Source organism: Polyodon spathula, chromosome 7, assembly GCF_017654505.1.
Source record: "Polyodon spathula isolate WHYD16114869_AA chromosome 7, ASM1765450v1, whole genome shotgun sequence".
In the NCBI taxonomy this organism is placed as follows: domain Eukaryota; kingdom Metazoa; phylum Chordata; class Actinopteri; order Acipenseriformes; family Polyodontidae; genus Polyodon; species Polyodon spathula.
In genome coordinates this window covers 53,053,177-53,080,980 of record NC_054540.1, presented here as the reverse complement: position 1 = coordinate 53,080,980, position 27,804 = coordinate 53,053,177, and the positions used below count along the sequence as shown (strand labels likewise).

The window sequence follows — 27,804 nt, the reverse complement described above, 5'->3', positions numbered from 1 at the left end:
AACAGAGTGCCTAAGTGTGATTCCAGAATCAGAACAATGGATTATAATAACTACAGTACCACAATAGGATATTATTATACTGTGTTGTAACAACTAGTCCAGGGCTTGATTTTCAGCACGGGATCGCGCATTTTCCAAGGTACTCCCGCAGTCTCTAAGGAAGTGGGTGTCAGTGACAAAAACACTATGAGCCACATTCTGAGTAGTTCTGGTTAAAATAAATAAATAAAAATAGTGCTGGATATTTTAAGTGCCGCGAGACTTTATTCTCTTGTACGTGATTCTCTTTAAACATTATAGAAACTCCTTACACTGCAGTAAGTAAACAGTTTTACCAAAAGAAATATGATATTAAGTCTTATCTAGGTGTTGTTTTGCAAGCTGTGACTTTCGCCTTAATTCAGCCACATTCATTTTGGGGCGCCAGCGCACTGAAGGTTACTCACATAGTATATAGTCACCGTAAAATCCAGAAATGGCTTGTTTTAAAAGTACAGACTCCAGGCTTTCCATAGATGTATACAGTGTGTGTATTCAGTACTTCTAGCCAGAACTATGATTGCCTGAAGTTAAGCCTCTCAACGTGTGACAGAGTTCATAGCTTAGGTTTCATTTTGAGTCTGTTGCTCTGCATTATATCAGCTAGGCTGAAAGGGGTGGTATCATTGCAAGCTCAGCCTTCTACCCCTCCCCAATTGTTCATTTCATATTCAGGGTCAATGGTGCATTGTTGTTTGTTTTGGTTTTGTTTTTTGTTTTTTTAGCCATCCATGATTACAATATATACAGTGCCTGTAATAAGTCTACACCCCCTTGAACTTTTTTCAAATTTTGTTGTGTCAGTGCCTAAGAGTTTAATTGCATTTAAATGATGATTTTTTTCTATTAATCTAAACATTGTACTCGACACTGTAATGGGGGAAAAAAGGTTTTATTGAGAAAAATTATGTCTTAAAAATACAAAACTGAAAGATCATGATTGGATAAGTCTCCACCCCCCTGAGTTAATACTTGGTGGAAGCACTTTTGGCAGCAATTAAAGCTGTGTGTCTGTTGGGATAGGTCTCCAACTTTGCACACCTAGATTTGGTAATATTTGACCATTTTTTTTTTTTACAAAACTCTTCAAGCTCTGTCAAGTTCCTTGGGGAGCGTTGATGGATGGCAATCTTCCAGTTATGCCACAAATTTGTGATTGGATTTAGGTTGGGGCTCTGACTGGACCACTCAAGGACATTTACCTTTTTGTTCCTTAGCCACTTCAGTGTAGCTTTAGCTGTGTGATTTGGGTCATTGTCATGCTGAAAGGTGAACTTCCATCCCAGTTTCAGCTTTCTTGCAGAGGGCAGCAGGTTTTCCTCAAGGACTTCTCTGTACTTTGCTCCATTCATTTTCCCTTCTATCCTGACAAGTGCCCCAGTCCCTGCCAATGAGAAACATCCCCATAACATGATGCTGCCACCACCATGCTTCACAGTAGGGATGGTGTTCTTTGAGTGATGCGCTGTGTTGGGTTTGCCCCAAAAAGTTCAATTTTAGTTTTGTCAGACCACAAAACTTTTTTGCCACATGGCTACAGAATCTCATGAGTGACTTTTTTGCATACTTCAAACTGATGCAAGGTGGTTTTTCTTGAGTAATGGCTTCCTTCTTGCCTCCCTACCATACAGGCTAGATTTGTGGAGTGCTTGGGATATTGTCACATGCACACTTTGACCAGTCTTGACCATAAAAGCCTGTAGCTGTTGCAAAGTTGCCATTGGCCCTTTGGTAGCCTCTTTGATCAATCTCCTTGTTCGGTCATCCAGTTTGAAGGACGGCCTGATCTAGGCAGGATCTTGGTGGTGCCATACACCTTCCACTTCTTAATCGTCTTGACTGAGCTCCAAGGGATATTCAAGGCCTTTGATATTTTTTTATACCCATCCCCTGATTTTGTGCCTTTCAACAGCTTTGTCCCAGAGTTTTTTGAAAGCGCCTTGGTGCTCATGGCTGAGTCTTTGCTTTGAAATGCACTACCCAGCAGAGGGAATCTATAGGATGCTGAATTTATCCTGAAATCATGTGAATCACTACAGTTAACACAGGTGGAGGCCACTTAATTTGGTGTGTGATTTTGAAGGAGATTGTTTACACCTGAGCTAATTTAGGATTGCTGTTACAAGGGGGGTGGACACTTATCCAACCAAGCTGTTTCAGTTTTTATTTTTAATTATCTACAAATTTCTAGAATATTTTTTCACTTGGATGTTGTGGGGTAGGCACTGTATGTAGCAGTGACCAAGCACATGATTTTTTTGGAAAAGCTTTTTTTTTTTTTTTTAAAAACATATATTCTCATCTCTACCACTTAGTATGCCTGATCCTGTTGCAACTTACATAATATGAAAGAACATTCTGTGGCAGTACAAACTATCCAGTAGTTTAAACTGACATATGTAAATGACAACAGTGAAAAACAGACAGAAATAGGGCTGTGTGTGAAGAATTAAAAACAAACAAGCAAAAAAAAAACTCTGGAGCGCTGGTTTAAAAGAAATGCACCCTTTTCTTCTTCTGCTTGCAGAAAGCAGTGGAGAATGCTCTCTCACACTGAACAGCTGTTCAGTCTCCTGAAAGCAGCTTCTTATATATAGTTTTTTTTTAATATGCAAAAGTGCCATTTTTTTATTTTCTTTTTTTGCCATTCTACCCAAAAATTTTGGAATCTCCATCCAAAATTCAAGCCCAGCTGTCTCTTAGAGTATGGAAAGCAATGCTCCACGGGAGGGAAACTTTCAAGTGTTGCATGATTAATCAAAACAGCTGAGCTGTGCATAACTTGATGTACAAAGTTAAATCCCTTTGGTGTGCAAGCTTAGTCTCAGCAGGTGAAGGCAAAATAGTTTCCAGCTATTAGCCATAAGCTGGCCTACCAGAAGGCTGAGTAACAATTACTGTAGCAATACATTAACACTTGAACACTGCAGGTAAATGCTTCTAAATCTATCCTAGGGTTTCAAACCTTTGGGATCTTTTTGCTTTTTATCAAGGAGAAGATCTGAGACGTATTCAGGTGTAAGAAGTCAGTACATTTACTTGTTTATTTTAATTTTCATACCATGTAATTCAGTATATGACCATCTAATTTCTATTCAAAAGCTGTTTCAGAAATGCATAGGCTGAGCTTATAGACATTTCAGTTCATAGGGAGAGATAGAGATTGAGTGTTGTCAAAACCCTGTCGTGGAGTATTTGTAATTGGAGGCATTATGCTCTTGGCTGTGCTACTTGTTGGATGCAAGAAAATTCTAAATACATTGTTTTAACTATTATTTTTTATTGCAGTGGATGATGTGAACTGAGCGGTGTCGCTGTAGTCTGCAATGACAGGAAAAGATTTTGAAGAGCACAGAGGCTGTAGATATCAGCGGGACTTGGGAATGAATGTATGCACACAACGAGGGATGACCTGCATTTTATTTAGCGGTAAAGCAACATGTAAGAGAGCCTAAATAAATAATGGTTAGTATGATTTTAACTGAGGCCTGCGCCTCGGGTGCCTCAGCTGGCTAAGACGTTGAAGTAATAATCATAACCTTAATTCTGACACAAGTTCAAGTAACCAGTGTGTAAGTTAGGAGCTCTACCAAAAAGAAAGTCTCTTTGCCTCAATGTGGAGACAGATCTCTCGCACAGATACCACAATAGCTCTTTTACATGTTACTATACACAGTACTATATGGATAAAATAGTTGGATCAACAAATCATCAAATGGTTGGTTTTATGGATATGCTCTGTGTCATGACACTGTATTTCAGTGGTTCCTGTGGAAAATGACATGACTGCTTGTCAGCGTTTTGCAGGGTAGGCACGCCTCACTAGTTTAGAGATCACAAGGTCTCTATAAATGATAATTACAAACTTTATTAAATTCCTCCTGCTTTTTTCGCTTTAAAACAAACAGTGTGGTTTTTCTTTTATTTGTTATGAAATGTTTTAAAGCAAATATTTTCATTAAAATCCGTTTTGCTACATTGTAGTATAAATTTTAAGACGCTGAATGAGAACCTTTTTTTACGGTAGGATGACCTCCCATTCATTTTCAGCAAGTGAAAAAACCTTTCTGTATCACTAATTCACTGTGCCAAAACCACTTTGTCCCTGTCATGTTATTGAACCTGAAAGTGTCTACTGTAGCTCTTGCTTGCACCTTTTCTTTCTTTCTCACATGTTTTAATGGCTTGAACAGGGGTTTGCCTCCTATTGGTTTTGTTCTGACATTAAATTGTTACTTTTTCTCTTCAGGAAGAGATGACGCTATAACTAAATCCACTGTGTACTGCTTAGGGTCAGCAGAAGGTTATTGTTATAGAACTGTAGATTGTCTTAGTCTAACTGGGTTAGTGGTCCATGGGGGAGTGGGTTTGTTGGATGAATGAAATGTAAAACAGAACTTGTGTACTGGTACTTTTTAAAGGGTATTTTATCATGTAAAGGTGAAGAGAACAGTAGGCTATTTCAGGCAATAGGAACACAACCAACACCTTTCTTGTTTAAAGTAGTATGATTCCTTGTTCCATCTGAATGTATTAACCTGGTCCCATGCAGCACTCTGCCCTCGCTTATGTGGGGACAAATCAATTCAGATATACTTGGGTATAACTAAAAACTGCTAATAACATTTCTAACTTGCTATGAATTATTTGTGGATGGTTGATTATAAGAAATCTATGTATTTATGTAAGAAATTATAATCCTTTTGTATTGTAATTTGCCATCATAACACTATGTAACACAATTTTTGTTCCTGGGTAGTAAGTGTTATTTCCTAATTGCTTATGCCTCAAAAGTATAGAAAATGGTTGTTATTCCCCACAAACTTTGCTTTTGTGACCAGGACAGTGATATTTCAAAATATCACTATTTCCAATGGGAAAACGGGCAAATGTGTGTCTTTTCATTCACATAGTCAGAAAAAAACAACATATGAATCCAAATTAACATGTATTTATACTAAAGTAATACAAAAATGACTACAAAAGATTTAGAAGTGAATAGTTTTTCGAGATTTACGATTATACTGTATTTATAAATACATGTTAATTTGGATTCATATGTTGTTTTTTTCTGACTTTATGTGAACGAAAAGACACATTCGCCCGTTTTCCCATTGGAAATAGTGATATTTTGAAATATCACTGTCCTGGTCACAAAAGCAAAGTTTGTGGGGAATAATAGCCATTTTCTATATTTTTGAGGCATAAGCAATTAGGAAATAACACTTACTACCCAGGAACAAAAAAAAAAAAAAAAAAAAATGTTACAGGGTGTAATCTATTTTTACTATGCGCTTCTGTTTGGAATTTAATATGGCTTAATCACTTTTTTTTAATCACAAATCATCAGTTTGTGTATGTTTCCATACATTATTTTAGGCCTTAGGTGGAAAAATATGCAGATTGATGGTATAGTGACATTTTGTCACACATATGTGTTGACAGCATTTCTGTCAGTTTTGTGTACTGAGCAGCAAGTAACTGACTTTTCTTGTACAGTCTGTTATATTCCCTGGAGTTCAAATGCCATGCTTTAGTAATTCTGCATTTACTGTGTGACCTGTTATTGTCAGAATGACACCTTTTAGACAATTCTGTCAGTCACCCCCAAACAGCAGAGTCCATTGTAATCCTAACTTTTGTAGTTGTAATTCAATTATAAGCAGCTGGTATTTCTTCCTGTGCTGTTTGTGCGGGGGTGGGTGCTTGTGTGAAGTGGCAGAGGGGTTTGCAGTGCTGCTGTGGCAGTATCTAGAGTATGAAGAGGAAAACAAGAAAAAGGGGGGCATTCATTTGCAGTAGTCAAAGTCATGGACGTGAAAAAGCTCTCTCTTGCATATATATCTGCTATTACTAACCAAGAAAGTATTGTGTTCAGGGACTGTGTAATGGAACCATGTGGTGTTTATCCTCCCCACAAAAGGGATGAGTTGTGTGCTTTGGTGATGATGTGCAAATGAGACACAGATAAATTGCTGCAGATGTTCACACAAACTGTTCATGAAATAAAACTAGGAATGCACAACTCACCCAAGATTGTTTTCATATATTAAAGTACAACTGTACCCTGAAATCCACAGATTGATTATCACCACACAAGCATGCAATCCTTATATTCAGTAGTTTTTATAGGCCTTTTTCTCCCCTTCATTTTAAAGTTGTTATATAATTTATGTGTACCTAACATGACATATGGTCTATTTAGCAACTTCTAATCATATCAGTCATTGAGAGTGGACAGCGGCTGGTTGCTAAACAAGCAGGCAAATGTGAATTGACAGGTTCTTGGGAAGGCTGGGATGTTGTTTGATTCAAGGAAAGAGACTAGATGTTGGTAACGGAGGCCCTTGCCTTTCAAAGTGAGCTATCTTGGAACCAGAACACAGAGGATGCAATTGATTCATCCGAGAAAGTTCAACTAATGAGTTTCCAGTAGTGAAATAGAGCTGTCATTATGTTTACAATATTTTAACTTGACTACTTTTGTCAGTGTTTTTTTTTTTTTTTTTTTTTTTTTTTCTACTGGAAGGACACCAATTTGTTTGGTATCCTTCCAGTAATAGTCACTGAAGCCCAATGATGGCTTTCCTCATAAACCCTGTGGCCTATAGGCAAGCGCTGTGCTCCCTGTGGGTCCACAGCCAAGACCTGCAGCTTTGCAATTTAGTAGAAATTGTTTTATTAACTTTGTAAAGATTGCTTTCTGTAAAGATGGAATGCTGAGTTTATGGTCAAAATCAGTAAGTGGTAATGTCTACAGAGTAAAAAGGATGACTGGTTTAATTTGCCATGTGGAATACAATGATGCATGGCTTTGGAGATTTGAGATACAAATCTAACCACCTTAAAAAAAATAAAAATAAAACATCATATATTTTTACAAGCATTTGGTTTGGTAATTAATATACTTAATGTGGTATAATCACACTAGTTACTTTACACATTGTAAATACCTAGCTGTCTTTCAGTGAGCAGATGAGGTGTTCATATCATGGTAAAATAAAATAAATTATAAATGCAAGAGACAGACAAACACCACCACACATACCCACAGTCTTATATTCTCAATAATAATAATGTTGATACTAAGTTTTATAACAATTGAATGAGTGATGTTCCAGATATATACACATAGAGAAGAATGTAAAGTGATATACATACATATGTACGACCCCTCCACTATATTCACGTGCTTTGGTAAAAATGTTAAAAACATGAATACAAAAGTGATTTCCTGTTCAAGGTCATATGATGTGATGTGATATGAAATGTAATTTGTGTTGAAGCATGCAAAGTGACAGCGAGACCTTGTCTTTACTCAAACAACTAAAGACAAGTCACCTTGTTGTAAAAACTACTCAAAACCTTTTGATGTTGCTCTTTTGATGTTGCAAGCTCATCAGGGATGGAAATAAAACTCCTGTTGCATAGCCGTTTCACCCATTCCAGGTTTTAGTACAAGCTTGATTAGCCAAAGTGTGTATGTAACAAGCTCAGGTATGGCTTATTAAACCCCTAGTAAAACCAGAATAAGATCAAACTGCTATGCAATAGGAGTCTTATTTCCATCCCTACAAATGATGCTGATGTGCAAGTGCAGAAAAACAACTTCCTTCATAGAATATGAATGATTGAACCAAGAATCAACCCTGTTTTATGCTGCTGGTCTCTGTATTGTTCGTTGGTCAAATCATAAAATATTCAACAAAACACTTGTGTCAAGTGAAGTAATTTTCCCACAGACTAACTAGAGGTCAAAGAATCTGTGAACAATGTTCTGAGCAGGTAGGATTGTGACTTGGTTGTCAAAGTGCATCAAGGCTGTAGGGACACACAAATGCTTATACAATAAAAATTATTTTAACAGTTTGATCAATAATGAAGGACATCAAAAATGCTTTAAAATTTGGATGGCTATGTTTAATTAATAGAATCAGATAAAACACATGCACATGTACTGTAACATTACTTGTTGATTGTGGTGGACTGTGGTTCAATGGCTGATTTTATTCTCCTTCATTCAAAATAAGAACCCCAATAATAACTAGAACTACTGCCAGGTGGTTCCCAAGGCGTGTTTAGTTCTCAGTGTGCCAAGTTTAAAATCAGCAACTTCAACTGTTCCACAGGAGATTTTGAAAGTTTTTTTTTTTTTTAAATGCATCAGGCAGTCATTTTGTTTAACGTGCGTTTCTTAAGTCAGTTGTATTGCTACAGTGTCAGGGATGATGCTTGTGAAGTTTCAAGTTAGTCAAGTAAGCAGTTTGTCAACTGAGGCAGTTTTAAATTTCAGATTTAAACATTCACCTGGTGGCCATCTTGTTTTATAAAACATAACCATTTTGACATTTGTATTCCATTGTTACTGGGACAATAACTACCATGTTTGGAGTTTGTTGGTCAAACGGTGTTCAAATAGCAGCAGTTTGCTGTTAAGGGCGCATTTCGATAAGATTTGTGGCCGCCATTTTGACATTAAAATTTATCACAGAAACTTACTTTTCGCAAACTTGATGCGGGTTTGGATGCTGATGATATATGCAAAGTGTCAGATCAACCGCTTCACCGGTTCCCAAGAAGATGATTTCGAAAGGTTTCTAAAAAAATGCGTCAAACAGCGATTTTGGTTTAGGTCAACACCATTTTTTTAAAAGTCAGTTGCACTGATACAGTTTCAGGGAAGATGCTTGTGGGGTTTGGAGTTAGTCAAGTAAATCGTTTGTCAACTGACACAGGTTTAAATGTCAAATGAAAATGTATAACTGGCGGCCAACTTGTTTTTTAAAACATCACCATTTTCACATATTTGTATCACATTGTTACTGGGACGATAACTACCAAGTTTGGAGTTTGTTGGGTAAACGGTTTTCAAAAAGCAGCAGTTTGTTGTTAGGGTCGTGTTTCGATAAGATTTGTGGCAGCCATTTTGACGTTAAAATTTACCACAGCAACTTCTGCTTTGCAAACTTGATGCGGGTTTGGATCCTGATGAGATATACCAAGTTTCAGATCAATCGCTTCACCAGTTCCCAAGAAGAAGATTTCGAAAGGTTTTATCGAAAAATGCGTCACGGCGCCAATTGCAAGGACACAGTAGCAAAATTTTTCAGCATCTTACAGCCAATGTATCCAGCTTGTTACCTGCCAAGTCAGAACCTGACCGTCACACAGCCTTGAAGCAGCAGCAGTTTAAAGTTTTGGGAAGGAAAAAAAAACAAGAAGCAGAAAAAAGTAGTTTATCTGTAATCAGGATGTGTATCTGTAACCTTCAGGACTAAAGATAAGTGTGCTGTTACAGGAGCACCAACTGCACATCGGTCCAGTTATCTTCATTCAAACTTTTGCTGTATCCTACTTTTGAAGGATTACATTTAAGTTATGGATTGCTGCAGATCACCAAAGATATCCTTTACCCTTGTCAATCCGTTCACCCTTAGGAGTTTCCAAACAGTGTCAAATGCACATTGCAGCATAAAACATATCTCTGCACCGTCCGAGAGGCTGTTCCAATAGACAGCTGGGTCTCCATTAAACACAATTGTGAGGAAATATTGTTAAATTTACTTACAAGATAGATAGTCTTGCCTAGGCAACTACTAACAGAATGGTCCACGTTATATATAAAATAATATGTATTGTAGTTAAATCCTCAGTGGTCTTTCCATTATTTGCTTACGTTAGGTCAGGTCCTTTAGGAGTTTCCCCTGGAAACTCACTGGAGTATACTGCTCTGTAAACATTTCAAGATAAATGAATGCTGGGAGAAAGATCATCATCGATTGAGGGATTGCTGGAGAAAAGAAGCAATCCTCAGGGATGGTGCTGTTCAGTTATCTAGCAGTAAAACTGACCTTTCTGAATTAAAGCTGTTCTCCTGGGGATTGGTATAGAGGTATCCTTAGCCAGACTTGGGATAGTCACAGAATAGGGCTAGTCAGTAGTCTTTAGGCATATGCTTTTTCTTAAAGGTGTATGTTGAAAACGTTATGCAGTATTGTGTAGTGCTTGGAGCTAAGGGAGGACGTGGGGGTTAAAAGACCTTGGGACTGGGGACTGGGACAGAAAGTGCTTGATACTGGTTATGAAACTGATCAATTCATTGTGGACAACTGCTAGAGCTGTGTGACTTTAAGATATTTTGGTCTAATGACATGTAAAGTAGGCTAAAGAAAACCTAACATCCAAATAAACTTTTTTTTTTTTTTTTTTTTAATGTGGCTGCATTACCACAGACCTAATTTTGTCATGTTTACAAACGCTGCATTGCAGAGCTGAAAATGCAGTCGGTTTGAAGTATAAATTAATTAAAATGGAAAGGAAGAGCAAGGCTGAATTAATGGGATCCCCAGGAGTAGGTGGACGTGGTCGCTAGGGGCAGGTGGCTTTTACATCTTCAAACAGACCGGATAGAGATGATGTGTGTCATCTACTCTCTGCTCATACGTTGGATACCCACAGATTTCTTTAGGAAGGCACAGCGCAGTGCCCTTCCTTTGATGCTCTTTGTCTGTGGCTCTGCTCCACCTCTTTTCAACAAGTTGTCCTTTGATGTGTTTATCAAGCAGCTTCATGGCCCGGCATCTCCCGGAACTCACATTTAAGGTTTCAAGATCATAGACAATGTTGCATCTAATTTGTTAGAGTTAAACTGTTTCGTCACTTGTGCAGAATTATTTTTGTTCATAATAACTCTTATACATTTTTGTTAGTTTTTTTGTGTTTTTGCTCATTTAGAGCGGCCATTGGATATTTGTAGGACCTTCTTTATGCAGTATCAGAATAAGCTGTCCAGATAATCCAAGTGTCTGCAAATGTTTTTAAAAACACTTGATATGTACTCATACTCAAAATATGACCAGGCTATACTTTAACACAATACATTTAATGTATTTTTTTAATGCTGAAAGTAAGCAGGGCTAAAATCGTAAGAGCCTTAAAAAATAAGAGCTAGTAACAGGCTTTGTATGCCAGTATCAGTTGTACTCCTGAAAAATAGGCATACTCGTTACAGATACTTGTTTGTGTTTGTTACTTTGCACACCCCTAATAAACAGGATAACAGTTTAAGCTTCTTTGGGAGGTCACTCGTTGTGTGCATATAGTGCTCAGAAATAAAACCTGAAAACCAGAAACCCTAAATATTGCATTTAAAGTAAGTGGGATATTTAAAGGCTTATTTCAGACAGTGCTTGATTGACACTGGCTGTTGAGTTGTCGAATTCATTGGGCTGTAGTTTGCAAGGAGCCTTGAAGCTGGCCAGTCAAATTAATAGAACTCATATGCATGAGTATAGGTTAATACACAGCCAAATAGCCTATCAAATCGCCTGGCAAAGCTTGAGCTGCAACCCTCATTGTTGATGCAGCTAAACTCTCCATCTTGTTAACCCACTTAAGCTCATTTTGTAATTAATATCACAGAACTTTATGCAAGCAAGCACTCTTGTCTTCTCGGTATTTAGATAATAACATCACTTTTAAAATTCACATTTGCTACATTTTGGATTTTGTTTTATATTTAATTTGAATGTTGCAATGAAAAAGCTACTTTTCACTGTACAAAAATACACAGGTCCTGCAAAGTTAGAACCCCGGGAAATCAATTTTCTAGTAGTATCTTATTTGGGAAAAAAAAACCTGTTAACTAAACTTTGTGTTTAAATAAACAACATACAATAATGTCCTCATCTCTTTTCTTCCGTTATAAAAACTTCAGGGGCACGGGCAAGTGCCTTTGATTTTTCATGGCTGACTGTAGTCCTGCTTCTAGTATCTTCCAAAAATAGTTTCTTGCACAGGTTGGCACAATTCCAGCACATCAACATGCTGTAAAACACTTTGTTGTTGTGCCTGGAAAAGGACAGGTATGGGATACTTAGCTGTGTCAACCCTGTTTGGCAGACCATATGCAGTTTATGGTTATGGTTTATGGAATGTCCCAAGGTGGAAGAATCTGCTTGCACTAATTAATACTAGCTGTCAATTTTTTTTTGTTGAAACATTGAAGTGACCTTAACTGCCATCTATGGCAGCAGAAGAAGCTGTCTTTATATATTCTTAATAAAACCAATGACAAGATGACAAAGCCGGTTTTACTTTCATATTAATCATTCAAGGATTTCCATTGTAGTGGAATGCGGTAAAGTACGTATACAAATATTAACTTCAGAACACATGGGCAAAAAGAAGCAGTGTCCGTCAGACAAAAGTATTTGTACTAGCGATTTAATATTTTCATGATTTGGGTTGTTACTAAGCTAACGTCTTAAAGAAAAAAAAAAGTTAATTGCAGTAATAGCTAGTTCATTGTCCTACTGGATTCATAATATTGTACCTCACACTTCGCATGCTCTGTATGAACAGTACCGGTAATTATTGTTCAAATGTAGACTTCCTCTGCCTTATGCTCGTGCACATTTATAATACCAAGTCTCATCAAGTCATTAGAATGATTCTTCCAGCAATGGTTCTTCCCTGATGGAAGGAGTCTCACCTGTGCCTATGATCAAATTGTCAACACTTGCTTAATAGCCCCATTTACACTCCCCTTTCTACACTGTTGTACTGTAGTAGAAAGCTGAATGTAAACTGCTAATGACTGATTATAAAAAACTGCCTTTGAGATCTCTGCTACTGGTTGCTTTCTGTTCCTGGTTAAAGAGCTGGGCTGCTGTCAGGCACATTGATGAGCAGTATGCTTGTTTTTTTGACACCTGCCAAAGGCATTGTCTCCAAGGGATTATAATTTTAGTTCAGCTTTGTTTCACCCCTGATGGGACTACAATGCAAAAGCTACCCAGTCATCCACAGAAAGGTCTTTTATATTAGATAGCTATTGCTTTTATATAAAAACTCTCCTGGATTCACCTTTTCATTCCTCTATTGCATCCAGTGCAGGAACACATAATAGAATATCTTAACTGTATTAGAGGAACAAAGAGTGGGCCAAGCAGTATTTTACTCTTACAAATAGAAAGGCCCTCACCCTCTCTGACACACAGACCTAGTTTGATTCATATAATAAAGGTAAACCAAGCCAACAAACAGTGATATAAAAGAAGCCAGCTAGCTAAGGAACAGGCCCAACATGCCAGTCACAGAAAATCTCGGGGTTTGTAGCCATTGCAGAACTGACATCCTTCCAGCCTGAGCTGTAAAGTGCAATCAATACCAGGACCATTTTGATGTTATTATTTTTATGATTATGTCATTTAGCAAACACTTTTATCCAAAGCGACTTAGAGGTGAACTGTGCATCACAGCTGCTGCTGCAGAGTCACTTACAATAGGACCTCGGTTTTACATCTCTCCCAAAGGACAGAGCACAAGGAGGTTAAGTGACTTGCTCAGGGTCACATACAGTGAATCATGGCTGAGCTGGAATTGAACCCAGAACCCCCTGGTAACAAGCCCCTTCTCTTTAACCACTGGACCACCAAGCCTGCTATTAAGAGCATTGTTGTCCTGAAAGTAAAACTGTCTTCCTTATCTCCCTGATTTTGTTAAGCTCCATTCATTTTTGAAAATAGGTAGACATATTTGCATCTTTAACTCGCTTACAAAAAACAAATGCATCACGGAAATGGATCATCATCTATGGCTTTTCAGTGTAGCCTATGTATAAGCTAAACTAATATATGTATATGGTAATATTATATAGTTCTATTTAGTCAGACTTTAATTTAAATTGGTCTTTCCTATCATAGAGGTATGGCTATGTCTGGCCCCTCGTCTATACAGCCCTAAGAAGGCGGATTCATTGAAATATCTGACTGATTGATGTTAGAATCCCCGAGCAGCCACAAAAGCAGTTTTTATCAGATGGAATTAGTGCATTTAGTATCTCTCCATCATGACATGCTGAGCTAGTGTAGCATTAAGATAAAGACATTTTAATTATGAAAGTGTGCAACACCACTTTTACAGATCCCTTGTTGATGATAAAACCGCTCAACCACACTGTAAAGGTCACCATGCTTTAGGCACTTTTAGAAGCTATGACTAAACACTGTAATGGTATTTTAGAAAATAATTTAACATTCGTAAAAAGTGTGCAAGATCTTACAAGTCTCGGAATGTGTAGTTCTAAATAATTTGTGCCGAATACCCTATCAGTGAGATTATTTTCAATTGCATCCTGAAAGTTCTGTAGGTAGGCAGGCAGCTGGACAAGATTAGACTAAAAAGGGTTTCCCCATTTTGAATGAAGACCCCATTAACTCTAGATTTTTAATAATTATTTGTAATAACATTGGAAGCAATCCCATGTGAACTGTAGACAAAAATCTAATAACATTCTTCTTGGTGGTAAAATACATTTGTGATGGTTTTTCTATATGTATTTATTTATTTTTCTTTATTTTTATATTGCGCCTATCATAGTGGACCACCATCACAAAGCACTTTACAATATACAAGACTAGGGTGTATGCAGAGTCACTTACAAGAACGACTCACTTGAAAGACGGAGCACAAGGAGGTTATTTGGGCCCTGTACCAAAAATAAATGTGTGATTTCTAAAATTACATTCTTTGCTTTTTTTTTGAAAATTACTAACATTTTCAAAGTCATTTACAGTATTTCTCCCTTTTAAGTAAGCTTTCATTTTACAACTTGCATGCTTTGTGCCATGATATAAAGGTTACCATGGTATTTATTTTTTATTTTCACGGTTTATCATACCGTAGAAATTTTATACCGACCCACCCCTAATATCATGAGAAGTCATTGTTTATTACTGTTTCTGCACATTTGACATGTTTAATAAAGTGATTAGATTATTTTATCTTGCATTTGAGCAAGCCCAAGCAAGGTGAATTTGTGGAATGAGGCCAAACCGCACTCCGTGGTGTCCAGGTTTAACTGTCACACTGCAATATTATCACAGGGAGGTGCTGTTAATTTCAGAGTAATATAAATAGATAATTGAAAAATGCTTAAAATCGAGTTAGTGTGGACTTTTTGGGGATGTGGTATAGGTAAAAACACTTTTAACTTCAAGTGTTGCATTCTGAGTGAAGCTGATTAGACAGCAGTCCAAGGATTCGTTAGTTTTGTTTAATAGAATTGAAATGCATGTGAGATTTAAATAAATTAACCTTCATTAAATCCCCAGAGGATTGTCAGAATGGCAGAGGGGGATTAGGATGAATTTTCTCCTTGTCACTGATATAATGAATACTGATTACATTATTTTTGCATGAAATATGTTATCATTTAACCCTGGACTTTTGCATGTTGTAGCTGATACAGCAAGTGAGAAATCCTGTTAAATGGTCAGAGTGCCACTGGAGAAAAAGACAAGTCTGTTGTGTATTGTCATTTTAAATGCAGCAGATGCCTTGTTAGCATTCATATGGAGAGTACCAGCACTGTAAACATCTTCATTAGTAATGTCATCTATATTTAAATTGAGGCTGTGTGTGCCTGCTGGTTAAAGAGCAGAACTGTATGGTTGTGGGATCTGGGACTCGGGAGAGATGTTTGAAATCACACTTGATCAACTCTCTTCACTCTTTTGAACCGCTTTACTTCTGTCCCATGACTCATCCCAACTGGGTATACATTGTGGTCACTGTATATCCAGAGACATTCACTGTCAGGAGTGTTGCAGGGTATCCCTACAATGGTGCCGATGCATCACAGAATCTGGAGTATTAGTGGTACTAACTCATGTTAAGCAGAGCTGACTAAGCTTGTCTGATTTTAGATGAAACTGTACAGGCATTAATGGATACAGGCATTGTGGCTGTAATGTATGGTGATATTTTCTTATGGAAATGATACCCCTTGAGAGCCTCTACATGTTGGTTTGAACTGGTGCATGGTCATTGAAGTGATTATTTTCCATATGCTGTAGTTATAGGTCACGATGATGCACTTACATTTAAATGTGCTATTTGTTTGGCAGGGGAGCAATTCCACTTATGGGACAAAACTCCTACAACAGCTGCATTAAAAAAAGACACTTTGAAAATGTGGCTTACAGTGGAAATAGCAGTACTTTTCAATGCATCCTTTTACCATATAAATAAAATGATTACATGAAGAAAACAAGATAACTTAATTGTTTCCTGATATATTTATGTAAGTATAAACCCACTTTTTTGTTTTAGAAATGTGCTTACGTGGAGTGAAAAGCCTAATTAATGGACCTGTAAGGATTTTGAAACTCTTGCTTGTGTATTGCCCTGGCCTTGCAGGGAGTATCTGGCTTTTCATAACACATCAAGTGCAGCTGTGACCTTGGAGGGATGATAAAAACCTTTATTTCTGCTTAGAAAACTGTTTCGAGCCTATACACAAACCATAATCAAACCAATTAAAATTGGTTCAAAAACCATTTACTTGTCACAAAACGCATAATAACACACTATACAGTTGGAACATGTAGGCTTTTGCTGATAACCATGCATCTTGTACACTAGGTTTTTCCAGTTAAATTGCACAAGGTCTTATTGTTTCATCAGCCATCTGTTATTTTCCATTTTACTACTGTTACTTATGCTTCCCATTTATATGGTGAAAGAAATGAAAAATCATGAACTGTAAACACTGTGTGATTTTCCTGTGTTTAATGTAAGCTCTGAATCAACGCAGGGTTAATAAACTCTTAAATTAAGCTGTACATAGCTGGTGTACATCAGTAGTTTGCAATCACCATTCCTGTTGTTCGACCTTGTCATGTGTGGGTATAGCACTATGCTGCCTGCAAGAAATGAGCAAAACTCATAGCGTTGTTCTTAAATGTAACTTCTTATCTGGGTTTCTGCTGACATTGTTAAAGTGAAGAAATAATTCAAGTTTAACTTTTAATGTGCTTTGTCTCATGCTAGGGAAGTAAGACCAAATTTGGTCAAGGAAATTAGTAAACCAGGTTTTTCATGATTCATCTATGCTTTTAACTGTAGAAACCTGTCTATAAACACTTAATATTTCATTATATGATACGTGTACTTATAACATAAGCTGATAATCATAAGTGAATTGCATTCAAAAATGTAATATTATATATGTATGAGTGTGTGTATATATATATATATATATATATATATATATATATATATATATATATATATATATATATATATATATATATATACACACACACACACACACACAGTACCAGTCAAAAGTTTGAGTACACTTGCTGGAAACTAGGTTTTTTTCATAATTGACAATGTTTTACATCGTATACGTTTCTGTAAATACTTGAAAATGAAAACACATGTTACAATATACAAAACATAAGGAGTATCAAAGCAATGTTCAAGAAAATTGTCTCTAAATCTTGGATTCCTCAAAATAGCCACCCTTTGCCTTAATAACAGCCTCACAAACACAAGGCATTCGGTTAACAAGTTTCAGCAGGAAATCACCCGACATGTCTTCCTAGCTCTTCTGCAGTAATTCCCAGAGATGTAGGGCACTTGTGGGTAGCTTTGCTTTGACTCTTCTGTCCAGTTCGTCCCATACAAGTTCTATGGGATTGAGGTCTGGAGACTGGGCAGGCCAGGTCATTAGATTGAGTTGTCCTTCACTTTCCTTCTTCGCCAGATAGTTCTTGCACAACTTTGAGGTGTGTTTCGGGTCATTATCTTGCTGAAGAATGAAGGACTGCCCAACTAGCTGTAATCCTGATGGAATGGCATGCCTCTGAAGTATGCTATGATAGCCATGCTGGTTGAGCTTGCCATGGACTTGGTAAAGATCACCAACTCTGTCATCAGCAAAGCAACCCCACACCATGACACTGCCTCCTCCATGCTTGACAGTGGGAACCACACATGCAGAACTCATGTGCTCACCCTCTCTGTGTCTTACAAATACTCAGCGGTTGGACCCAAATATTTCAAATTTTGACTCATCAGTCCATAAGACCAACTTCCACTCCTCAAACGTCCAGTTTCTGTGTTTTTTGGCCCAGGCAAGTCTCTTCCTCTTATTGTGCACTCTTAACAATGGTTTCTTTGCAGCAATTCTTCCAGTTAGGCCAGCTTCATGCACTCTCCTCTGAACAGTTGATGTTGAAAAATCTCAACTTCTAGTAGCATTTAGCTTAGCTTGTATTTCAGGGGCAGTTAATTGCCGGTTTCGCAGACTTGTGACTCGAATGAACTTGTTCTCTGATTCTGAGGCCACCCTTGGCCTGCCTGACCTTGTTCGATCCTCATGAGTGCCAGTTTCTTCAAATCGTTTGATGGTCTTGGCCACAGCAGTTACAGACACTTCCAAGGTTCTTGCGATTTGTCTTAAAGATTGACCTTCATTTCTTAAAGTAATTACAGACTGTCTTTTTTCTTTGCTTAACTGAGCGTGTTTTGCCATTTTCTGCTCCCTTACATTCAGGAATGACAAACTTGTGCCTATGCTACCTATATTTATAGTAATCATGGACCCTCACCTGTTAACAATAATTGGTGACAAAAGGTTAATTAGTTAATATGCTAGTTAACTCAGAGAACATCTAAGAAAGACACCTTTATACTTAGGCCAGTGTTCTAACACCGTGTTATACACATTTCAGACTTTTAACTGACCTGGGCTTCAGACTGAAATCCCCTTGCTTTGGGTGACCATTTCATTGAAATTGACAAGATTTACATTTTCTTTTAATAATTAAATTTTTGAATGCAATTCACTTATGATTATCAGCTTATATAAGTACATGTATCGTATAATTAAATATTAAGTGTTTATAGACCAGTTTATACATCTAAAAATATAGATAATCATGAAAAACCTGGTTTCAAGCAGGTGTACTCAAACTTTTGACTGGTACTGTATAAATATGTATATATGTGTGTGTGTGGCTTAGATGTAAGTAACATCTACACTGATGCCAGCTCAGAACACCATCGACTGAAACCTGTGTGTGAGATCACTGATGTGTCACATTTGATTTAATTTGCTTTGTTTCTGTTTGTATTTTTGATTCCTGAATAAGCTAATTTTGATTGACTTTATCTGAAGAAGATTAATTATTTTTAAGAATAACTCAAACCCCTTACAGACCCCTGTGAATTCTCTGGATGACAGTCATAACACTGGCTTTTTCTTATAACTCTAAATCACAGCCCAATCACTTTTGATTGTTGTCAGACGCAGGAGTAACATTGTAATGTGACTTAACCTTGGAAAGGGTTTATGTTACAAAGCATGGTAAAGCACCTGGTTTAGCCTCAGTCTATGAGGTTCCTAGTAGAGATGTCTTTATTCTCAGGTAGATTCTCCCTTATGCCTTCCCTGTTCAGTGGATTTACATATAAATATTGCAAACTCATTACCTTTCAGGAGCACTTTGTTCATCAAAGTTTTAGCTGTATGAATTCTGTTTTAGTCTCTCGCATAAATTGTTTTGATACGTTTTGAAGATGAATGATCCCTGTATCTCTCCCTACTGTCACAGTGAGCCATTGGGCAGGCTCTCTCTTTATAAAACAAAATACATAACGTTGATATATTTCAGAAGCTGCCTTTCCCTCGGGCATGATTCGGTGAAAAGAAAATGGTTTGGTGTAGGTAGAACGCTATCTTAAGACAGACACATGGATGCTTACTTGTACTGTACAGTATTAAAGTCATCCTTGGGTTAGAAAATATAGAAATGTACAGTACAATCATGTTTCTGCCCCATTCGTACTGCTTGTGTGATTTATCAAACTAAACTTGTGTATGGTGCCATAAAGTTGGAACTGTTTCCTTATGAAGTATAGACCCTCAAAACTACATGCTCTCTGTCACATTCTTCATTTAAAATAGCTTTGCCTCTTGAGAATAAATGGTTCATTTTGAAGTGTGGCTTGGAAGGTATTCTGACAGCAGGCACAAAGTGCTAGTTATAGAACCATCTGGCACAAATTGCATGAAAAGGCTAGGCATTGTTTCTCTGCGATTTTTCAGTGGTTAAAATCAAACTTTTATAGCAGTCTGTTTTAACGATCCCAGCCGTGGAGGGTCTTGCTGGATTTCCACTGAATTAATACAATCAATACAATTTTCTTGTTGGTGTTTGAACTCAGTGGGGATAATTACATTCATATCAACAATAGAAAGAGGTCTGCAAATGAACAGGCTTGTATGTTTTAGGGTGGCAGTAAAAACAGCCATTGTTTAGATCACATGTTAATTGTTAACATATAGTTGTTGTTTTTTTACTTTTTTAAATTGATTTAAAAGCATGTACATAAATGTATCTACATTTTGTTTTTTCCTAAAACAGCTGCCTTTTAGTATTGTATGATGTTTCACTGGATTATTTTTAATTGACTAATCAGTCAGACTTCTGATCTGAATAACTGATAACATAAATTGTAACAAATGTGTAAAATAAGAATGTGTTTTTGTTTTGTTTGAGTTTAATGTGAATTATTGCCAGGAAATGTATAGAGAAACGATTTTAGTTTTAAATGTCACATTTTTTTTTTTTTTTTTTAATGAACTAGGAGTTGTACTGGATCTGTTCATTAAGGAGCAAACATACTTCAAATTCTTTCAGAAAATCTGTGTTAGCCAGTGGTCTTTTCACCCCTTTGGCCAACGAGTTCCTATTAAAGTGTATTGGTAAAGACACTCAAATGTTTTCTGTATTACTTCTGTTCAGCTTCCCTTGCTGCTGAAGGCACAAAGGTAATAATGAGTCGCTGGAATGCTTTGTGCCTTCTGCAGTATTGGCACGCTGCATACTGCTCCAAAGACATAGGTGTCTTGGGATTGTGGACTGTTTAAAGTATTCTGACCTGCCTTTGCTCAGACATTTAGCATAGGCTTTCACATGATTCTTGCAGCTCTGGCACAACTGCTTCCCAGTCCCGTGCACACAGCTCTCCGGAGAGAGGTGTATTCCCTTCCGTTTCCTTCATTATACTGTATAAATATTCATTGTGATTTTCTACAAAAATGACCAGGATCTTCAAATCCCCTGTCACATTCTATTGTTCAGTGTTGTGAACTGAGAACTGCCCTGTTGGTTAGATTTGAGGGACAATGAGACCGTGTAGCCTTGTTGTACAGCTAAAACCAAGGCTTGGATGGCAGGATTTCCTGCTTGTTAGAGCTGAGGGGCTGTGTAAGAAGCCTTGTTGTCAGGTACCTGGAACCAACACAAGAACTAGCTAGGTTTTTTACAAGCAGTATACAGTGCAAAATACTGTAACTAGTAGACTAGAACAACAACAGACTTTTTTAGTCGCATTGAGGTAGGCTCTGACATTTCAGACAAGGAAAGGTTTTGAGTGGTCTCTTCCGTAGAACCTACAGAGAGGCAACCACAAATAAGTACATTATTTTACAATAGTTTCTGATATATTTCTGGCAATTGTTTAATCGTTCTGGTTAGCTGACATTTCCTTTCAGTCTGTTTTTCTTTTAGGAATTGTGCAAGTTTGGCTCGTGATGGGATTTGAATGTGTGTACAATTTATGTGGGTGAGAGAGAACTAGTTGTACAATACCTTTGGGAATAGTCAGACACTAAGTGTTCATAAATTGAAAGACGTGTGACATAAAACACAAGATTCCCCATGTTAAGATGAATGAATCGGTATAAAATAATATTTCACAGCTGGTGGTGCCTGTGTGTTTCCAAGATTAAGGTAGAGAATTAAGACATGTAGGATATTCAGAATCTTCAGTCAGTAATGGAGATTTAAAAAAAAAAAAAAAAAAAATGTCAAAATGTGACTTCTTGCACCCATAAAAAATGTCAGTGAGACTTAAACAGTTTAGTAATGCTGAATCATAGAGCAATCTTGGTGCAGTATGTGCACAGAATATTTGGGACGCTTATAGCTAGAAATGGAGAAAAACTATCCATTGCATTTAAAGCTTTGTTTTATGCTTTCTGAAATAGTTTGTATGAAGAAGGGTACACTGTGTAGAGGTCTTGGATGCATTAAAGAAGGTTCATGTTGTGCTTTCAAATAGCTCAATGATGGTGCATTGGCTACTTTAGTTTTTTTAATTAATATTTTGAGTAGGTGGCTTAATAGTGTATCAGTTGTGGAGGGAACAAGACACTGGTTTTGAGTGCAGCAGCACATTTGAATTGCTGGACAGTATTGTGTAGAAGGCATTAGGATTGCTTGACAATGTTTTGCTTGTATGTACAGTAAGGAGGCTTAAATATGTGAGTGCTGACAGTATTGAAGGTACAGTAGACTGGATTGCATCATGACATTAGCAGGTTCAATAACTCTAGCCCTGTGACAACAGTGGGAATTTGAAGAATGAGTAGGTTCAGGTAGCAAGGACCACTTCCATTATACATTCATATTGTCACACTGGTACATCAGTCTCTTGGTAATTGATCAGCCTTGGAATGCTTCAGTATTTTACATCAAATTGCTACTTGTCCTTTTTCACATCCTACAAAATCCAATATCCTAACCTGAAAATAATACAACCGAGAAAATGGTATTGATTGATGAATGATGCAAAGAACTTGCTGTACATGCTGGCAGATGTTGATTTATTTTCCCTCCCAGTGCTGTTAGTTAATGAATCATCATAAAAGCACAGTTGTTTTACTCTTATTTCCGAAATTCAACTCTGAGGAATTCCTCTATGCTTTTACTTTTTTATTTTTATTTTTTTTGAGTAAAAAGATTCTATATAGTTCTGCAAGGTATGCCTGGGTCTTTAAGTAACTGCCTAATCAGCCAGACTAACGATGCTTCGTTTAACACAATTCAGTGGTGCACTTCCACAACTGCTGGTTAAGACATGTAGAAGTGAAGCTCAGCCATTGCTGCCACAGACGCTTTGCATAGAAAATTGTGAAAGAATGCTTTCCTGGGTTCACTGTGACATGTACACTGATCTAATCAGAATCCCTCACTACCTGAATCCTCTCTTGTGTTCTAGTGATGCATGCTGGGCGTGGACTGTTGGAACTGTACTGACACATCACCTCGGCTAGAACACTCAAAGCAAATGGCATTGCATGATTATCATGATTGCACTCTCTCGTGTGTGTTAAAACAATAACACAGTATGGCCATTAATAATAAGTACAGAGCAATTTTTGTTTTTCATTTTCATGCTTCTGTACAAAATGTTTAACAGCAAATTATGTATATATATATATATATATAATATATATCATATATATATATATATATATATATATATATCCAAGAGCTCAAAGGAATTGCAATCTTCTGGATGATTTATTATATTATTATTATATTAATAATATTATTATTATTATTATTTATAATTTTTTTTTTTTTTGTTTTGTTTTGTTTTTTTTACTAGGACTAAACCCGCTGCCCTTTGACCCTTCGACTAACAATGAACCACTACAGTTTAACAACTGTAATGGACCCCTGGTCACGGAGTGTCCTGTAGAGAATGGAGCTGAGAACAGCAAGAAACGGAAGAGACCCAGCCTTCCTCCAGGTAAACACAGCCATATCATTCGCATGCATCAATTTATTGCTTTTGTACAGATTTTCTGAATATGCTGACTACCATTTGCATTTATTTCCTAAAAATGGTATGTTTTTTCAAGAGCACTATAGTATTTCTCCTCCAGTATTTGTGTTAGTTTGGTTTAACTAAGCCCGCCAGTAATGTAACAAATGATGTTTTTATGTAAGTGGAATTTATATAAAGTACATTGAGCTACATGTTGACTTACATTAACAGTATACAGGAGAAGTACTATACACATTATTATAAACTCAGTATTTGTATATACAGTATTACTGTACGCTATTCTTTTTTCTAATCTTATCTGTCAAAGGGCTTCACTGAAACAGATCTCATTTCTAATGGGTACCCGGGACAAGGGCCAGCACAACAATACCAAACAATGTTCAAAATAAAAAATCAAAACAAATGAACACTTAAGTGATACATATGTAGTTATCCAAAAAACAGCAGTAAAACATTTTTACAAATCCTCTTAAAATATTATAGTTAACTTTTAAAACAGTTAAGATTTGATTTGGAACTAGTGCCCAAAGGAAGCTAATTCTACTCAGAGTAACCAGGAGTAGAGAAAGCTCATGAGAAAGACCATGTGTCAATAGGAGCATGAGAAAGGTTATGTGTCAGTTTTATTTCTGTTACTTGGGACAGTCATATCTGTTCAGAACTTATAGTTAAATTTTATTTTTCTTATTGGACACCTGTTATCATACATATATATATATATATATATATATATATATATATATATATATATATATATATATATATATATATATATATGCAGTGGCTTGCAAAAGTATTCAGACCCCTGACCAATTCTCTCATATTACCGAATTACAAATGGTACATTGAAATTTTGTTCTGTTTGATATTTTATTTTTAAACACTGAAACTCAGAATCAATTATTGTAAGGTGACATTGTTTTTATGTTGGGAAATATTTTTAACAAAAATATAAAAGTGAAATATCTTGCTTGCATAAGTATTCAACCCCTGTGCTGTGGAAGCTCCCAGTTTGCACCGATGAAAGAAATTGCCCTAACGGGGACACAATTACCTTACCGTTGACCTCCACCTGTGAACCATTAAAGTTGCTGTCACATTTTCTGGATAAAAACCCCACTGTTGAAGGACCATTGGTAAGGCTGTGAATCTGAAGGAAAATGAAGACCAAAGAGCATTCTACAGAAGTTAGAGATAAAGTAATACAAATGCATAGATTAGGGAAAAAATAATATCCAAGTGTTTGGATATCCCGGTGAGCACAGTTGGATCAATATTCAGGAAGTGGAAGCTGCATCACACCACCCAGGCACTGCCAAGAAAAGGCCGTTCCTCAAAACTCAGCGCTCAAACAAGTAGGAGACTTGTGAGAGAAGCCACAGGGAGGCCAACAATCACTTTGAAGGAGCTGCAGAGTTCAGTGGCTGGGAGTGGAGTAATGGTGCACCAGTCAACCATATCAAGAGCTCTGCATAACACTGGCCTGTATGGGAGGGTGGAAAGAAAGAAGCCGTTACTCAAAAAGTACCATCTGAAAGCACGTCTGGAGTTTGCCAGAAAGCATGAGAGTGACCCAGCTGCGATGTGGGAAAAGGTTTTGTGGTCAGATGAGACCAAGATAGAGCTTTTTGGCCAAAACTCAAAGCGCTATGTGTGGCGCAAACCTAACACTGCCCATGCCTCAAGACACACCATCCCTACAGTGAAGAGTGGTGGTGGCAGCATCATGCTGTGGGGATGCTTCTCATCAGCAGGGACTGGGCATCTTGTTACAATTGAAGGAAGAATGGATGGAGCAAAATACAGGAAAATACTGCAAGATAATCTGCTTCAGTCCACTAAAAAAGTGAAGCTTGGGAGGAAATTCACCTTTCAGCAGAACAATGATCCCAAGCACAAGGCCAAAGCAACATTGGAGTGGCTCAAGAACAAAAAGGTGAATGTCCTACAGTGGCCCAGTCAAAGTTCTGATCTCAATCCCATTGAGAATCTGTGGCACTATTTGAAAATTGCGGTCCACAAGCGTCGTCCAACCAACCTGAACAACCTGGAGCAAATCTGCCTTGAAGAATGGGCCAAAATCACTCCGACACAGTATGCAAAGCTGGTACATACTTACCCCAAAAGACTTAAAGCTGTTATTGCAGCGAAAGGTGGCTCTACCAAATATTAATGTGTGGGGGTTGAATACTTATGCAAGCAAGATATTTCAGTTTTTTATTTTTCTTAAAAATATTTCCCAGCATAAAACCAATGTCACCTTACAATAATTGATTTTGAGTTTAAGTGTTTTAAAATAAAATATCAAACAGAACGAAATTTCAATGTACCATTTGTAATTCAGTAATATGAGAGAATTGGTCAGGGGTCTGAATACTTTTGCAAGCCACTGTGTTGTGTGTGTGTGTGTGTGTGTGTGTGTGTGTGTATGTCTATATATATATATATATATATATATATATATATATATATATATATATATATATAATATGAAATGGCATTAAGTGATCTAATCTTTGATACCGAAATGCAAGCCACTCTAATTTACTGCAATGGTGGAATAGTCTCTACAGGGATTCATTTTTCTTTATTGACTGTTATGGTACAAGTATACTAACTTTTACTGGTGCATCTCACTGTTTTTTAATGCAACATGACTGAAGCATTTCCAGTCTAACTAAATATTAGCCAAACTTTACCTATATTTAGAACACTCTACTGCATTCATAAGGTGAAGGCTGTGTAAGAGCCAATAGCAATGTTATAGTGGCTTGATCAGCATTCAGCACTGGGGACCAGGTGATGTAGGTTATTTTGGAGAACAGATATTGGAAAATTGATCTAGCGAAGTACACTCAAAATAGGCTATTTTCAAAATTACCATATGTACTGTTGAAGGTGCAATGAATTGATATCCACAGTGTTTTGAAATACATTTCAGACTACTAAAATTGACTAGATATCAGCTGCATACATATATAAACTCGCTGAATAAGTGTTATCAACGTATCTAAAAATCCTTCAAAAAACAAGTTATGTCCCAGCTGAAGCCCTAATCTGCAAAAATAGAGGAAAGCCTAATAAACCATGCGTAAACTGACTTCCATCCATTGGTTGTAAGCTGTCTTTACTAATGGAAGCACTGAACTAATTAAATTAAGAATAACTATGAATTAGTCATTTCAAATTAATTAAAGAATGGAAGATGACACACCAGGATACAAGAGAGAGATGTCATTTAATTTTTCATTGTCCTAGAAAAATCAGACTACTACCAGGGGCAACTTAAATCGTATTCATCTTCCAAAATGATTTATCATGCTTTAATAAATTTTTTTAAAAAAAGTTGTTTTATTGGGGGAGTTTACAAAGTGCAAAGTACATTAACCCTTTCAGGACCAAGCATTTTTTTCAGTAGGATGCTCCACCAGGACCTTTTGGCTGTAGTTGACACTCTTCCTATAAAAAAATCACAGAAAATCTATTTTTTTACAGTAGCATCTTGGAAATGGTGTCCTTTTTTTCAGAACGCTATGGTGAACATTATAAAGTACTTAAGGAACCATAAAAATGTGTTAGACTATGACCTGAGGGACATTACAATACTTACTGAAAGTTTTTTTGAAAAATATTGATGTTTGGGCACATTACAAGACATTGTTTCACCCGAGTGATTATTATCAGTAATAGGGGAAAAAAATGTATATGATATGTTTTGTTCATGAAATAATATATGCTTAGGTCCTTTCATTTCTTGTTATTTATACATGTTGTAAAAACATTTATATTAAAACACATGACAGAATAAGTGTTATAATATACACTGAGTAGAAAACATTAGGAACACCCGCTCTTGCCATGAAATAGACTGATGAGGTGAATCCAGGTGAAAGCTATGATCTGTTATTGATGTAACTTGTTGAATCCACTTCAGTGTAGATGAAGGGGCGACAGGTTAAAGAAGGATTTTTAAGCCTTGATACAATTTAGGGATGGATTGTGTATGTGTGCCATTCAGAGGGTACATGGGCAAGACAAAAGATTTAAGTGCCTTTGAACAGGATATGGTAGTAGGAGGCAGGTGCGCCGGTTTGAGTGTGTCAAGAACTGCAGTGCTGCTGGGTTTTCCACGCTCAACAGTTTCCTGTGTGTATCAAGGATGGTCCACCACCCAAAGGACATCCAGCCAATGGCAGGCCAGTGGTCGAAAACAGCTCATTGATGAAAGAGGCCAAAGGAGACTGGAATTGTGCAGAGCAATAGACGGGCTACAGTTAGTCAACTGACAGTCCAGTACAACACTGGTGCCGAAAGACCCATAAAAGA

General features: G+C 37.0%; 1 protein-coding gene across 7 annotated transcripts in view; it reads left to right on the top strand.

Moving 5' to 3' along the window:
- LOC121318781 (ecto-NOX disulfide-thiol exchanger 2-like) overlaps window positions 1–27,804 on the top strand; it is a 127,370-nt gene that overhangs the window by 42,850 nt on the left and 56,716 nt on the right. For all 7 annotated transcript variants that reach the window (XM_041255832.1, XM_041255830.1, XM_041255828.1 and 4 more), the window contains one exon: window positions 23,296–23,439. In XM_041255832.1, the coding sequence (XP_041111766.1) occupies window positions 23,296–23,439 (144 nt within the window). The remainder of the gene's footprint in view (window positions 1–23,295; window positions 23,440–27,804) is intronic.